General features: G+C 61.4%; 3 protein-coding genes across 3 annotated transcripts; 2 read left to right on the top strand and 1 right to left on the bottom strand.

Moving 5' to 3' along the window:
• Nucleotides 1-1,395: 1,395 nt before the first annotated feature.
• Nucleotides 1,396-2,624, top strand: EIF1 (eukaryotic translation initiation factor 1). Its single transcript, XM_079327965.1, has 4 exons — nucleotides 1,396-1,557; nucleotides 1,918-2,081; nucleotides 2,168-2,269; nucleotides 2,404-2,624. Exons 1-4 carry the CDS (start codon nucleotides 1,527-1,529, stop codon nucleotides 2,446-2,448), a joined length of 342 nt encoding a protein of 113 aa, XP_079184091.1. The 5' UTR covers nucleotides 1,396-1,526; the 3' UTR covers nucleotides 2,449-2,624.
• A 4,201-nt stretch (nucleotides 2,625-6,825) lies between these two features.
• On the top strand, nucleotides 6,826-7,392 carry LOC306812813 (gastrin/cholecystokinin-like peptide). The gene is made up of 2 exons (XM_079327679.1): nucleotides 6,826-7,065; nucleotides 7,150-7,392. Exons 1-2 carry the CDS (start codon nucleotides 6,876-6,878, stop codon nucleotides 7,272-7,274), a joined length of 315 nt encoding a protein of 104 aa, XP_079183805.1. The 5' UTR covers nucleotides 6,826-6,875; the 3' UTR covers nucleotides 7,275-7,392.
• A 106-nt stretch (nucleotides 7,393-7,498) lies between these two features.
• HAP1 (huntingtin associated protein 1) lies at nucleotides 7,499-14,498 on the bottom strand. Its single transcript, XM_079327678.1, has 15 exons — nucleotides 14,298-14,498; nucleotides 12,433-12,509; nucleotides 12,221-12,337; nucleotides 12,025-12,125; nucleotides 11,661-11,769; nucleotides 11,448-11,526; nucleotides 11,219-11,352; nucleotides 11,068-11,142; nucleotides 10,834-10,971; nucleotides 10,690-10,757; nucleotides 10,444-10,611; nucleotides 9,969-10,285; nucleotides 9,664-9,882; nucleotides 9,117-9,219; nucleotides 7,499-8,522 (listed from the first exon to the last, which is right to left on the bottom strand). The coding sequence occupies exons 1-15, from the start codon at nucleotides 14,392-14,394 to the stop codon at nucleotides 8,129-8,131; spliced, it is 2,196 nt and encodes a 731-aa protein (XP_079183804.1). The 5' UTR covers nucleotides 14,395-14,498; the 3' UTR covers nucleotides 7,499-8,128.
• Between the last annotated feature and the right edge of the window lie 694 nt (nucleotides 14,499-15,192).

A 15,192-nucleotide genomic window follows, 5' to 3' on the forward strand; every position in this document is an offset into this window, starting at 1 on the left:
CAAACTGAGCCAAGGTGCAGTAAATGCCAGAGGATTCATTTCACTTTTTTAAAGAGAAAAACCTTCCTCTCCTGTCAGATTCTGGTGACACCTTCAGTGCTTCCCTTTGGCAGCAGAGCCCTAGGCCCACACAGAATCCTGTGTGTCCTCTGAGCATCTCTCCCTGCCAGCAGCACCCTCCTCTCTGCCAGCACTGCACCCCGTGGGGACAGCCAGTGACAAACCCTGGTAACAAACCCACATCCCCAGGTGAGCTCTGAGCGCTCCCAGGCTGCAGCTCCAGCAGGACTGGACCCAGGATCGCTCAGTGCCCGGAGTGCTGCACTCACAGGGGGGTGACCAGGGTGATGAGATGACCAGGGTGGTGACCAGGGTGATGACCAGAGTGATGGTGACCAGGGTGATGCTGACCAGGGTGATGACCAGGGTGATGGTGACCAGGGTGGTGACCAGGGGGTGACCAGGGTGATGGTGACCAGGGTGATGACCAGGGTGGTGACCAGGCTGTGCCAGGCTCAGCAAGGCCACCCTGGCCGGGCACAGCGCTGTCACCCCAGGCTGGGGCACAGGGTCTCTGCGTGTTCCTGTCACTGGGAGGTGAAGCACTGGCCAGAACACCTGGAGTGCCCCGGGAGCCCCAGCTCAGCCCTGGCAGCGCTGGATGGATGCAGAGTTGGGATGGACAAACTGCCCCGGGCTCCTGCAGCCATCCAGTGACGGTCACACAGCCGGACAGGGGCCAGCGAGGGGCCGGCAGGAGCGGGATCAGCGCTCCGAGGGTCCCAAGGGGACACTGGAGGGGTGAGAGGGCCCCGGGCAGACTTTAGGAAAGCGGAGGAGGCGTTTGGGGGGTTTGGGGACTCCCGAGGGTCCCGTAGAGGTTTGGGGGGTGTTTCACAGAGGGTTGGAGGGTCTCAGGGAAGCTGCGAGGGCTGGAAAGGATTTGGAGCCCCCGTGAGGGTTTTGGGGCGCACCGTGTTCTTTGGAGGGGAGTCCCAGGGGGACACGGAGGTGTTTGAGGGGTCCCGGGGAGTATTCTGCGGTTCATGGGGGTATTTTGTGGGTCTCGGGGAGGAGGATGGGTGTCACAGGGGGATTTTGGGGGTCCCGGGAGGACTTTGAGGGTCTCGGGGGCGGCAGAGGGGACCCAGAGGGGGAACGGGGGGTCCCGAGGGTCCCGGGGGTCCCGGCCCGGCCGGGCCCCGCACTGCGCACGCGCCGCACCGCGCGCGGCCGGGCCCCCCTTCCGCGCATGCGCCCTACTCCCCCCGCGCCGGCCGGGGCGCGGCCGCGTTCGCCCGATGCGTCCTGACGCCCCCGCGCGCCGGCCAATCAACGCCCTCGTTGGCCGTGCGTGATGACGCCACGTACGGCCGGTATATAAGCGGTCGGCGGCAGTCCCGCCCCCCTGACAGCGCCTCGAGCCGCCGCCGCGAGAGCATCCTCCGCCCAGAGCCGCTCCCGCCGCCACAGCCGCCCCCGTCGCCGCCGCCGCCGCCTCCGCCGAGGGAAGGGAAGCGTATCGTATGTCCGCTATCCAGAACCTCCAGCCCTTCGGTGAGGCCCTTTGTGCGCTGGGGCCGGGGGAGCGCGCGGGCCCCGCCCCGGCCCCGCCCCGTGGCGCAGTTGCTATTCCGGGCCCGGTTGCGTCAGCCGCGGGGGGGGGTGCGGGCGGGGCCAACCCTGACGGGCAGACGCGGCCGCCAATGGCGCGGGGGCAGGGGCGGGACCTGCGCGTGAGCGGCGGGCGCGCGGGGGCGTGGCCGGGATCTGACGGGCGGGTGTATTGGCCAATGGGGCGTGTCCTCTGTGTGATGGACGGGTGCGTTGGCCAATGGGGTGTGCTCTCTGTGTGATGGGCGGGCGCGGTGGCCAATGGGGCGATAGCGGGGCGGGGCCTGACTGCGCTGCCTGCAGACCCCTTTGCGGATGCAAGTAAGGGTGATGACCTGCTCCCGGCCGGCACTGAGGACTACATCCATATAAGGATCCAGCAGCGCAACGGCAGGAAGACCCTCACTACAGTCCAGGGCATCGCGGATGACTACGATAAAAAGAAACTGGTGAAGGCCTTCAAGAAGGTGGGGCTTCGGGGCTGGAGGGGGGAGCAGCCACGCCCAGCAGGGATGTTTGTGTGGTGCTAAGGGAGGTTTTGTGTTTGCTGCAGAAATTTGCCTGCAATGGTACTGTAATTGAGCACCCCGAGTATGGAGAAGTGATTCAGTTGCAGGGTGACCAGCGCAAGAACATCTGCCAGTTCCTCGTGGAGGTAGGACTCCTTCAGCCTGCTGCTCGCTGAAATAAACTCGAGTTTGTTAAATGCACACAGGTCCCTGGCTGTGAGCAGCATTTGGATGCCCAGAGGCATCACCCCATGCTGTGAATGCATTTTCTGTCTTGCAGATTGGACTAGCTAAAGACGACCAGCTGAAAGTCCACGGGTTTTAAGTCCCTGTGGGCCACTGGAGCTTTATGCAAGAAGATATCCTTACCATGAAATTCCCACCTGTCCCTTGTCATAAGTTTAAAACCAGCCGGTTTGTGTAATGTAACGATCTTGGGTCCACTGTTGAGTCTGGACTGTTGTAATTGGTGATGTAATAAACTGACACGAGCCCATGCTATCTCGTCTGGCTGTCCCTCATTTCCCAGAGGTAACACGGGCACCATCCAGCCTGAAGCCAAAAGTTCCAGCTGTTCCCAGCTAAGCCCAGGGACTCAGCCTGTCCTGATGGCTCCTCAGTCCAGCTGTGCTTCCATCCTGACAGAGGGGAGTCGTGTCCTGCCTGGGACACAGCACCATCCCCCTGGGCAGTGCTGGCTCCTGGAGGCACAGGGATTTGGGGAAGCCTGGCTTGAAGGAGTGACAGAAGAGTGACCTGGAGGCTGATGGCTGCAGTTCAGGTGCCAATTCCTGCGAGCCCTGGGGTACCAGAGCTGTCCCATGGGTTAAACTTGTGACAAGGGATCGATGCTGGACTAACAAGGAGCCTCCCTGTAGCTGGAGCTGCAGAGCCTTGTGGCTGTGCAGTAACATGGCTTTGGTTTAATTTCTAATGTTTTATTGTAATGTATCTAAAGTTATTTAAATAAAACCAGTTTCCAAAAGCCCGTGTCTGGTGGGTTCCATCACTCCCAGGGGCCAAAGCACCTTCTCCTCTTGGTACAGCCTCAGTGCTCAGGGCCTGGAGGGATCCCCTGCCCTGGGGGCTCCTTGGGGGCTGCCCCCTCTCTGGCCCACTGCAGGGAGAGGAAGTTCCTTTGCTGTCTCTGCTGCTCCTGCCGGGAGCTGAGGAGTGGGTGGGTGCTGAGTCATTCCCTGCCCGTGCTCCATCACCCTCCAACTCCTGTGCTCTGTATTCCTGTAAGTCCTGTGGGCAGGGTCAGCCCTTCTGCTTCCCAAAAACTGCTCTGGGGAGGAGGGGGAGGCGCTGCCACCCGGGGCAGGCTCTGCCACGGGGCAGGGCTGAGTGCTGTATTTATTTTCTGAGCTCAAACTCAACAAGCAAGATTGAAATCTCAGTAAGATGCGCTGGTTGAGGGCAGCAGTGGTTCTGGGGGCTGGCAGGTGCTTCTGGCACAAGAGCAGTGTGAAATGCACTGAAATGCCCAGGAGTGCACAGGGAATCCCTGGGTTTCCCTCCCCTTGCCCCCATACTGTGTCCTGCAGCAGGGAGGGCCAGGCTGCTCCCACCCTGGTCACCTTCTCGTGCTCCCTGCAGGTCCCCAGAGCAGGTGCCAGCCTAACCCTAACCCTAACCCTAACCCTAACCCTAACCCTAACCCTAACCCTAACCCTAGCCCTAACCCTAACCCTAACCCTAACTACTGCCACACTGACCCCATCTCTGATGTGCTGCTCAGGAGCACTGAGGTCACTGCCACTTTCCTGGGAGACTTTGCTCTTGGAAACCAAATTGCTGCAATTACACAAAGGAGCAGCGAGTGCACCAAGGAGGCAGTGACCTCCCTCCCTGCCTGTGCCTCAGAGTGACCTCCAGCCCTGCCTGTACCTCAGAGTGACCTCCCTCCCTGCCTGTGCCTCAGAGTGACCTCCAGCCCTGCCTGTACCTCAGTGATCTCCCTCCCTGCCTGTACCTCAGTGACCTCCACCCTGCCTGTGCCTCAGGGAGCAGGTGCTGGCAGACAGGTGATCAGCCCTGCACATCAAGAGCAGGTGCTGACAGTGCCAAGACCAGCATTCCCACCAGGGTGTGCATTTGTGCCCACAACCTGGCACAGCCCAATCTCTGCTCTGCTGCACCAAGAATTCCCCTGCCCCTCGTGCATCAGGGCATGTCCAGCCCAGATTCCTTCCCCCTGGATTTGCCAGGCTGCCCACTGATTTGGCCCCAGCCAGGTAGGGCTGAGGGGTGCTTGATCCATCCTCCAGCTCACCTTTGTCCACCTGGGGAAGGGCTCAGCCCACGTGCTGGTAACAAACCTACGTCAAGGTGATGCCGAGCCCGTGGCCCTGGAGGGAGCAGCTGCCATGTCCCCATCACCCTCACGGCTCATTTGGTCCAGATTGAGTCATTAAAAGCCAGAAATTGGAAAACAATTTGTTTGTTCCTTGTGCAGCGTGCTCGGTGGAGCGAGCAATCGATGGCCCTGGTGTGCTGTGCTGCTGCCTGCCCCCATCCAAAGCCCATTTGTTTTGGGGGTGTTTGAGGAGCACAGACACGGCTCCTTGGGAACACAGGGGACACGGGACAGTGACGTGCCCCAGCCCAGGATGTCGTTCACAGGGTTCACTGAAGGAGGGAGACAAATGGTCTCTACACATGCACTGATGGGGGATCAATACAGGCAGCAGGAACTGTCAATATCCAGCAGGGGTGGGTGACAAGCACTCCTTCCACAACACCCCAAAGCTGCTCGGGGTGCAGGGAGAGACCCAGAGCTGCAGAATGTGCTGCTGCAGGGTCTGTGTCCTAGAGGGGCCCCACACACACTCAGACACTGCCCCCCATCCCCAGGGGCACAGAGCCCGTGGGAGCCCTGGCATAACACACCTTATAAAGGTGTGCACACACCTGGGTACATCCATGTGTGTGTACAGACACACACACATGTGCACAGGTAAGAATGCACATATGTACACACATGCTTCTGTATACACATATATACATGTGTGTGTTTATACAGATATATGCATATATATTGCTATTTATAAATGTAGATATGTATGTATACATATATATATATACAAATGTGTACACAGATGTATGTGTACAAATATACATATATATATATAATGCAAGAATCATTTAGGTTAGGGAAGACCTCCAAAAATCATGGAGTCCAAGATGTATATGTATATGTGTATATACATATATATAGACATGTACATATAAATAGATATTTGTGTATTTATGTAAGCATTCATATATTTGTACACATGTATCTGTGCTTCTATATATACATATATACATATATACTTACATATATACATATATGTATCCACTCATATATGTGCATATATGGGTGGATACATATATAGAGAGATATTTACATAGATGCATATGCTATGTTATCTATTAGAAAAGCACACATTATATATATATATCTATATTTTATACTGTATAAAATCTTATATATCATACTGTATTATTTATATATGTATTTATATACACACACACCATTGCAGTGTATTATACTGTATGATACTGAGTAGTTGCTGTTGTATAATGATGCATGAGCATGTTCAGCTGCACACAGAGCTGCACTGTTCTGCACAAATGTGCAGCCAAGTGCAGCTGGATTTGTGTTCAGGTGTGTTCATATGGAGCCAGCCATGAACACACCTGTGTGAGTGTGTATGGAATGTGAATGCACACGTGTGCCATGTGTGTGTATGTATGGATATGGATATGGATATGGATATGGATATGGATATGGATATGGATATGGATATGGATGTGGATATGGATATGGATATGGATATGGATATGGATATGGATGTGGATATGGATGTGGATATGGATATGGATATGGATATGGATATGGATATGGATATGGATATGGATATGGATGTGGCTATGGATGTGGATGTGGATATGGATATGGATATGGATATGGATGTGGATGTGGATGTGGATGTGGATGTGGATGTGGCTGTGGGCTGTGGCTGTCTCTGTCGATGTGTCCGGGTGTGTCTGTGTGTCTGTGAGCACACACAGATGCCCGAGGGCCCCCCCGGGGGTGGGTGGATGTGTGTGGAGCCGCCCCGGGGTGTGGCAGCACCGGCAGCGCCTTTAAAAGCAGGATCGGGCTGGAGCGATCTTGGAGAGAGACTGAGACCCACCAGGACACCCACCTGGACACCCTGCTGAGCCTCAGAACCCACAGGTGAGTCTCACAGGGCTCTGGCACTGGCCACACTTGGGGACCAACTGGGAGAGAGAGATGGAGAAAACCTGAGGAGCAGATGGGAGGGACAAAGCAGCTCAGAGACCACTAAGAGGAGAGAGGGGATCTGGGGCCTGGCCATGGCCTGGGGATGAGAACCCAGCTCCCCAGCAGTTTGAGCTCAAGGAGGAGCTGGATGATGCTCATAGCCGTGTGCTTTAGTGTTCTGCATCCTTGCAAAGTGCAAGGAGTGGGACTTGATCCTCATGGATCCCTCTGCCTTGACTCTGATTCTGGGGGAGTTGGGGACCAGCCAGGAGAGAGGGATGGAGATTTGGGGAGAAGGTGCAAAGGATGACAGAGATGGAGGGGACTTGGGAGCCAAAGGGAGGGACAGAAGAGACTGTGAAGTGGGCATGGCCTGGGGCTGAGCCCCCAGACCACTCTCACCACAGGCTAAGCATGTCCCAGTTTGGGGGGCACAGCTCCCCCACTTGCCCACCCTGCTCAGTCTCTTCACAGCCATGAAGGTGACTCTGTGCCTCAGCCTCATCCTTGCCCTGGCAGTGGCCACCTGCCTGTCCCGACCAGGGGCCGTGGGGGACCCCCAGCAGCACCAGCACCCCCCCAGCCTGGTCCGGCGGGACTGGCCCCAGTACCTGTCCCAGGAGCAGCAGCACCTCTTGTCCCAGTTCCTGCCCCACATCCTCACAGGTACTGGGAGCTCAGGGTGGGCAGCCCTCAGGGGGCACAGCCTGGCCCCCCTGCCAGCTCTAAGTGCTGCCTTTGCCCTGGCAGAGCTGAACAAGCACAAGGCCTTTGTGCATGAGGATGAGGGGATGGAGGCTCTGCACGACCACTACTACCCCGACTGGATGGACTTTGGCCGCCGCAGTGCTGAGGATGATGCTGGTGCTGTGTAGCTGCTGGGCTGGACTGGCCACACAGAGCACTGACACACTCAGTGCATGTCCTTTCCCACAATAAAACTCTGGCACTATGACCTCTGCACTCTGGCTGTGCTGGGGAGAGCCTGGGAGGATGGGCAGAGGGGATTTGCCCCCAGCCCCAGGGGGACACGCAGGGCAGAGACCCAACTGCCCAGCAGCAAACACAGAGCACAGCAGCAGACACAGCACACACAAGCTGCTCTGTGAATTCACATTTATTTACCAGGGGTTGGGGCACAGCTTGGAGGGAGGAACACAGCTGGAGGGAGCAACAGATGCACCCCCCAAAACATCCCAAGCTGTGGGTGCTGCTACTATTGCTATTCAGTGGGCAGGAAAGAGTTAAACCACCATTTCCTTTAAAAGCCAGTCCAGTGCAGGTGCTGGCCAGGGGCCCAGCCCAGGGTGCAGGGGTCTCCCCCTGGCCCCAGAAGGTCGCCCCAGGACACACCTGGGCTCAGACTGAACATCACCCTTTGCTGCAGCATCTGGACAGCCCAAACGGGCCAAGCTGCCCCTTGCTCCGCAGACAGGCTCAGCAGAAGCAGGAACAGTTTTTATTGCCAGAAACTGGCTCTTGTGAAGGGTCCATACTCCCCAGCAGGGACAGGGTCAGCCAGCACCCCCTGTACCCCCCATACATGGGGAGCAGTGCTGGGTTCTGTCCTTGCAGCCAGGGCAAAGCCCCCATGCTGGTGCCAGGAGTGCTGAAGGAACCTGGGGCAGCACCAGGAGCTGAGGCAGAAGCTTGTACTGTCTCTGTTTCCCCAAGGATGGGTGAGGAAGAGGATGTGTCTCACCCTGAGCCTGGGGGCTCTGCAGTAGTGTCACTTCTGGGTGCCCCAGGCCCCTCTGGGCCCTGGCTGGGCACAAGACTTCTCCCCTCTGGCCACCACCTTGTCCAGCCCCAGGCGCTGCAGCTTCTCCACCAGGTTCCAGCTGAAGATGCTGCTCCTGGCTGGGGGCCCACCCTGACTGGGCACAGGGTGGGGCTGTGGCTCAGGATGCTGAGGGTCCTGCGAGTGGAGGGAGGGGGCCCACCGTGATCCAGTCCCTGGTGCCAAGTGGGAACCTCGCCCCAGGAAGAGCCCGGAGAGTCCCGTGGGTGTGCCCGGGGGTCCAGGGCCAAGTGCCAGTGTGGGAGGAGTCTGTTCTGGTGAGGGGCTGCTGAGGCTCAGCCCCTCAAAGGGCCCACAAGAAGGCACGACGGCATGATAGAGACTGGAGGGGAAGAGAGAGCAGAAGTGGGGATCAGCTGGGGGGTAGCAAACTGCTCAAGTACCCCGAAGTTCACCGAGTTCTGCTGTGGGCTGCTCCTTCAGTCAGGAGAGATTGGGACACAGTCAGTGTTCCACAAGCAATTTCCAGACACCAGGTTTTTTTCTACCCGTGAACTCCAGCTCACACCAACCCCTAACGAGCCTTGGGAGGGCTCATTAGGGCTAATCACCGGTGCTCATTAGTGAAGGGACAGCCCATCACCCGGCTGGGAAAAGTTCCTGGCTGCTGCCCGAGTGTGGAGGGAGAAAAGCTGTGTCGGTTCCCCAGAGTGCCAGGAGCACTCGCTGCTCCGTGCCCGGGGGGCTGCTGCCCTGGGCGAGCCCACCCGAGGGAAGCTCTCCATCCATCAGGGTGCTGCAGTGCAGAGGAGGGGGAGCAGAGCACACAGACACCCCAGCGGCCAGATTTGGGGATATTTCTAGTGCTGGCATCTCTCAGAGCATCGGGGAGCCAGGATGGGGGGAGGAGGAGAGAGCTCGGGGGGCACAGCGGGGCTGGTGCAGGCAGCGCGGGTGGGGGGGCCACGCGCCTTACCTGGATGTCACCGTGGTGATCGCAGTGGTGGGGTGGAGGATGTGGCAGGTGGTGATGGTGAAGGTAGACGGGGTCTGGGGAAGGTTGTTAACAGAGAGGAACACTGGAAGGGACAGGAGACAAGGGGTCAATGGGGAGGGGGGCAGGACAGGCGGAGGGCGGGCGGGACGGCCAAAGCTGGGCTGGGACCTCCAAGCACGGAGCGCAGCTCCAGCAGCAGCATCAGCTGTGTCTGGTGCCTGTCAGAGGGGGCAGCCAGCGCAGGTGGGACAAGGAGATGCCGTCGGTCCCAGAGCGGCCCCCTCCAGGCAGCCGGGGCGCAGCCGGCACTCGCCAGGGTGATGGCGAGGGCTCGTCCCGCCGGGGCGACTGCCCGGGAGTGGCCCTGGCACAGCTGGAGGCGAAGCATCCCCGTGGGGCCAGGCGGGTGGCGGGGACAGGCTGCTGCGAGAGGGGAGAAGGCTGGGGGAGGCGAGGGGCAGCCTAGACAGGGGGACAGAGGCATCCCGGGGGCTGTGTCCCCTCCGTGCCCTCACCCCGCGCTCACCCCTGGGGCGCTCCTTGGCTTTGGCGGGTGTAGAGGTAGGGAGCATCTGGAAGGAGCTGGCGTCCACATCATCCTCCTCCAGGTCATTGAGGTTGTACACCTCCTCCAGGTCAACGTCCAGCTGCTTGAAGTCTTTGGTGAGCACCCCGGGACGGGGCACCAGGATCCCGCCCAGGTTGGGCTGTGCCAGCTGCTGCCAGTGGTGGAGTGTCACAGAGCCTGGGGGGGACACAGCGAGGGGAGCTCAGGTGGGGGGTGTTGGACCCTCAGAGCCCCTGCAGCTCTGCGCCCCCTCTGCCCCTCACCTTCCAGCGGCTTCACGATCTGCAGTTTGTCGGGTAAGTAGCTGAGGGAGCCGAGGGAGAAGCTGGAGGCAGCAGTGATCCCCGAGCCCGCCGAGTAGCTGGTCCCAGTGGAGACGGTGCTGCCCTCGGGGGTGAGGAAGCCGCTGGAACCCGCCGCATCTCTCAGCCGCCAGAGTTTGCGCTCCCGCTCGGCCTCGAAGAAGGAGCGCTCCTCGGAGACGTGGCTCTGCTGCCGCACCGACAGCCGCTGCACCGCCGCCTCCAGGTCCCGCCGGCCCGGGGCTGCCCGCGACTCCTCGCTGACCCCCTCGGCTCTCCTGCACAGCGTCAGGGTGCCCGGGGCTGCAGTCCTGCACTCACCTCAGCCGGACCCTGCCCTCCCTGTCCCTTGCCCAGCCGCTCACCAGCAGCCCAGCTCCAGCGCAGGAGCAGCCGCCTCCCACCCTGCCCCATTCCCCCCCACCCCAGCACTCACTGGGCATCCCCCGAGCCGGAGCAGCTGGTGTGGGGAGTGCTGGTCCCCCCAGAGTGGGCAGCAGACAATTGCTTGGAGCCTGGAACGTGATGGGGAGACTCGGAGCAAGACTTGGCTTTGGCTGCCTGCTTCACGGCCTTCACCGTCTCGAAGACGCGCTGGTAGTTCCTGCGGGCAGGAAGCGGGCGGGGGTGAGCCGGACCCCTGTCCCACGGCACAGCACGAAACACCGATGACAGCACTCACTTGTAGTCCGAGGAGGAGCTGTCCGTCCTCTTCCTCATCATCCCCTTGATCTCAGCCGCCAGCGAATCCTGGGGAAGTGGGTCGGCAGTGTGAGTAGAGGGGAGAGCAGGGACCCCCACGCTGGCGCCCGGCCCCCGCGCTCACCACGGGCAGCAGGCTGGCCGCGCTGTAGCGGCTCACGGTGCTGTTGGGCAGGCTGCGGCTCCGCAGGCTCTTCACCTCCTCCTGCGCCTCCTGCAGCATCCCGCCGCACTCCGCGTACTTCTCCTGCAGATCCCGCAGCTGCGAGGACACGGGCACAGCTCGAGCACGGCCCCGGGGGCAGCGGGGCAAGATCCCCCCACCAGGCCGGGCACCCACGGCTTTCCCCGGGCTCACTTCCATCCGGAGCTGCTGCTTCGCCTCCTTCTCGGCGGCCAGGTGCTGCTGCAGCTCCTCCACCTCGGAGCAGTACTGCAGGGACAGGAGCGGCCAGGTCAGGGCGCTGTGCCCGCCTCCCCCTCCCCCCGGCACGGGCAGGGACCCTCACCGTGCGACACTTCTGCTGCAGGTCCGCGACCTGCGCCAGCAGCTGGGTGATCTCCTCCTGCTTCTGTGCCATGTCCTCTGCGCTGTGATCCAGCTCCTCCTCCAGGAGGTCAACGACCTGCTGGCTCGCTTCGGCTGCGGGAGGGCCGGGGTTTGTCAGCACTGGGGAATGGCCCCAGCCTCAGCCCACCCAGCTAGGTAGCACCTGCAGACCCCCAAGCCCTACATACAGAACGGATCCACACAATCAATCATCAGCTGCTCCTCATGGTCCTCGTACTGCTGGGTCTCATTGTTGATGTTGTCAGCCTGGGGGAGAGGGTTGGAGGGGCTGAGCATGACAGGCAGGACCTCCTGTCTCCCTGAGGGGGCAGCTTGGGCCCCCCATAGAGAGCAGGGCAGAGGAGGGCACTGAGGGGCACCCACCAGCTGGCTCTGCTCACCTCTGAACGGAGCTTCTGGTTCTCCTCCTCCAGGCACTTGAGTTTCTGCTGCAAGGTGTCGTACTGGAAGTACTGCTGCAAGGACAGCGAGGACTCGTGCCTGCACAGCCTGGGGACAGCAAGGATGGCCTGAGCACCTGCAGTGCAGGCAGCATGGGGCTGCCCACTCAGACCCCTGCCCACTCCCCCAGCTCCCAGGCATCTGCAGCGACCAAGCTCTGTGGGGTTGGACCCACGGCCACCAAGGAAGGGAAGGGAGTGTGGCCAGTGCTACCCCCTAGGGATGTTGATAGCTCCTGGAACTGCTCCCAGAGCAGTGGCAGGACAGACCCAGGTGAGTGGCAGGACAGGGACTCCCACTCACGGTGTGGAGGGGGTGGTGGTGGGCTCGCTCTCCTCCGTTGTGGTGGTGAAGAAGTGGAGAAGATCATCCCGCATGGAGACCTCATGGCGCAGCTGCGCAATCTGGAGGGACAAAGCGCTTCAGGACACGGCCCAGGTGACCACAGCTGCCCCCAGGGGTCACACAGGGCCAAGGCCCAGACGTGCCCAGCTGTTACCTCCTCTTTGGCCAATTCCAGCTGCTCCTCTAGGAGCTCATTGCGCTCAGTCAGGCTCCGGTTCTGCTTCAACAGGGACTGCCCAATGCGTGCTGCTAGCTCCAGGTCCCGCTCTTTCTGCAAGGGGCAGGCCTGCCTCAGCTGGGACTCATCCCCTCCCCTGTGTCCCCAGGGTCCCACCAGCCCTCATACAGGTGGGATCTCCAACATACCTCATCCAACAGGTTGGTGACAGCATCAATATCGTGGTAGGTCTTCGTGATCCTGACCACCCGCTCAGCACACAGGACTGAGGGAGAGAGCCAGAAGGTGAACCCCCAAGAACACTGTGAGAGCACTGACCCCCCAAGGCTGCCCCAGGCTGGTCGCCAAAAAGGATCTTTTGTCTGCTGGGTGGCACCTCATGCAGTGCCAGGCAGAGGCAGGCAGGGATTCCCACAACTGTGACAACATCATGGGAAACGGGGGACTCACCTCACTCCCAGCCCTGCCTGCACCTTGGGGTGGCAAGAAAAATGCTGGGCCCCTTCACTGACTCCTCAGCACAGGCACAGTGCCAGCCCCACTGCAGGACTCACAGACAGAAAGGGGGGACGGGGAAGGGCAGCAGCAGAGACAGGATCGGAGGTGACATCTCCAGCAGAAAACAGGCTGGAGCTCCAGTATAAATAGCTGTGAGTGGCACCACGCCGAGCCGGGCTCACAGGCGGCGTCCCCTCCAATCTGTCCCCAGCCCCCTCCCCCAGATTCCCCCCTGCCCTAGTTTCTCTCTGGGGGAGGGGATGCCGCAGCCCGCACCCACCCGGTGCCCCTCCAGCTGCACAGCACAACAACAGCAACAGAGGCAGCTGCGGGCAGGAGCTGCGGGAACGGGCAGCTGCCCACCACCGCCAGGCCGGGCCCCAGCCACAGCTCTGCCTCCCGCCGCTGCTCTCTGGTCGCTGGCAGGGAGAGGAGGCGCAGCGCGGTGCCCCCGGTGCGAATGTGCCGAGCGCGGCCGCAGGCGCTGCCGGGCACGCACCCAGCGGGGGCGCTGCAGCCGAGCGCTCGGAGGGAGGCGGGAGCAGGCGCAACGCCCCGAGCCCTGCCCGCACCCCAGACCCTGCTTCCAGCCCGGGACCCCCCGTACCCCGCTCCCTGCCCGCAGCACACAACGCTCCCGATGCCCTTACTGATGCTCTGCTGCCCCGAGCGTGTGTGCCTCAGTTTCCCCTGGCAGAGCAGCGCTGGCTGCGCTCAGGGCCGCCACCCGCGTCTCCAGTCACAGCCACCCCCCAGTGGTGCAGACGAAGTGGGTTAACGGGGAAGCTCAGCCACACAAATCCCATTAGGCCTCCCCAGCTGGGGTTGTGTAATGGCGAGTGTGTTGTCATGGCAATGCCCCCACTCGCCACCCCGGTCCCGTCCAGTCCTCAGTGCCCCCGGTGCTGCCGCACGCCCCGGAGGGCACGTACCCCAAACACGTCCATGGGAAGAAGGGCCAGCCCCAGCCTCACCCTGTTCTCTGCACCCCGACAGGACCCGCTCCCCGCGGGGGTCCCCAACTGCACCTCGTCAGGCCCTTGAGTCATTAATTGGAAATAATTAGAGCATGAGCATCGTTACGGTTGAGGCGAGCGGCTGGCCCTGGGAGACGGGGGCTGCAGCGCTGGCAAACACGTAAACATCCATCTGCGGGCCCGGTGCGGGGGTGCGGGAGGGGAGGACCCCATTCCCACGGCAGGACGGACGCCCTTCCTTCCCCACGGGCACACGCAGACCTGGCAGGGCCCGTCTCCCCCCACTCCCGGCGTGGGGACAGGTCTGCTTAGGGTCGGGCTGACCCTGGGAGTCCCTAAGGGACCGGGCGGCGGAAATCCCGGGCCAGAGAGCGGCGAGGAGACCGGGATTGAGGGAACGCACGGGTGGGGAGCAGACGGCACCTCCCGAGGGAAGACCCCGGCTCTGACCGCTCCGGACCGACCCCAGCCCCCGCCGCTTCAGACCAACCTTGGGGTGAGCCCAGCCTTGCTGAGCCACATCCCCATCCCCTTCCCCATCCCCACCCCCGGGGCGGGACCACCCGGGCCCCCCTCACCTTCCTCCAGCTCCCGGGCGATGGGGTCCGCGCCGCCGCCGCGCTCCGCGTTCCCGTTCAACTCATCATAGGCGGCGGGGCTGCTCCAGATCTCCATCGTGCCGAGCCCACCGCAGCCGCTGTGCCCACCCAGCCGTGCCCTGCCCAGCCCCGCCGCGCTGAGCGGAGCCGCTGCGGCCGCTCCCGCCCCTATTTATAGGATCGCCCCATCCCCGCGCACCTGCCCGGCGCATCCCCCGGCGGCGGGGCCGGGGCGGGGGCGGGGCCGGACGGGAGCACAACGGGGGCGATGCGGGGTCGGGGGGTGCCAGAGGCTGCCCGGGGGTGCCCATTCCCCCCATTTTCCCGGGCTGCCTCGGGGACACGATCACCATCAGGCATTCTAGTACCGGGTTCCTTGTTGGGGAACCCAGCAGGACAATCCTGCTCAGCCCTGTGGGCTGCTGCAGGTGTCCCACCTCTTGTCCCAACTCACAGCCTGGCACACAGGCCCCCTCGGGTAGTGACGACTGCTGAGGGGACACTGGGGTCCCTGGGCAGCAACTCAGCAGTGTTGACGCTATGGGTCATGCACAGACGGTGGCTTCTGCCCCTTGGGAAGGACAGGGAGAGATTTTGGGCCCTTCACAAAAAGCCATGACCATGCAGGGCTGGAGTCCCCTTGAGGGACTTGATTTTTCTGGTCAGGTCTGTTCTGACATGCCAGGGCTGGACCCTCCATCATCACCCACGTCACACACCCTGCACCTTCAGTGCCCACTGCAGTGCTGGGACCTGCCAGGTCCCTGATCAGGAAAGGGACTTTTCCAGCCCTCTCCAACCTCCCCATTCACCACCTCTGGCTGCAAGCATGGGCTAACATGAGCCTGGTCCCCTCTGTGCCCCACTCAGGATG

Source organism: Erithacus rubecula (genome assembly GCF_903797595.1).
Source record: "Erithacus rubecula genome assembly, chromosome: 27".
NCBI classification, from domain to species: Eukaryota; Metazoa; Chordata; class Aves; order Passeriformes; family Muscicapidae; genus Erithacus; species Erithacus rubecula.

What these genes read in the sequence shown, in the direction of transcription:
- EIF1 (XM_079327965.1), top strand. Translation starts at nt 1,527, where the DNA reads ATGTCCGCTATCCAGAACCTCCAGCCCTTCG. An exon ending in CCAGAACCTCCAGCCCTTCG is followed by an intron (nt 1,558 to 1,917) that starts GTGAGGCCCTTT and finishes CGCTGCCTGCAG; the next exon opens with ACCCCTTTGCGGATGCAAGT. An exon ending in TGGTGAAGGCCTTCAAGAAG is followed by an intron (nt 2,082 to 2,167) that starts GTGGGGCTTCGG and finishes TGTTTGCTGCAG; the next exon opens with AAATTTGCCTGCAATGGTAC.
- LOC306812813 (XM_079327679.1), top strand. Translation starts at nt 6,876, where the DNA reads ATGAAGGTGACTCTGTGCCTCAGCCTCATCCTTGCCCTGGCAGTGGCC. An exon ending in CCTGCCCCACATCCTCACAG is followed by an intron (nt 7,066 to 7,149) that starts GTACTGGGAGCT and finishes TTGCCCTGGCAG; the next exon opens with AGCTGAACAAGCACAAGGCC.
- HAP1 (XM_079327678.1), bottom strand. Translation starts at nt 14,394, where the DNA reads ATGGAGATCTGGAGCAGCCCCGCCGCCTATGATGAGTTGAACGGGAAC. An exon ending in TGCAGCAGAAGTGTCGCACG is followed by an intron (nt 11,143 to 11,218) that starts GTGAGGGTCCCT and finishes CTGTCCCTGCAG; the next exon opens with TACTGCTCCGAGGTGGAGGA. An exon ending in CGGCCAGCCTGCTGCCCGTG is followed by an intron (nt 10,758 to 10,833) that starts GTGAGCGCGGGG and finishes CCACTTCCCCAG; the next exon opens with GATTCGCTGGCGGCTGAGAT.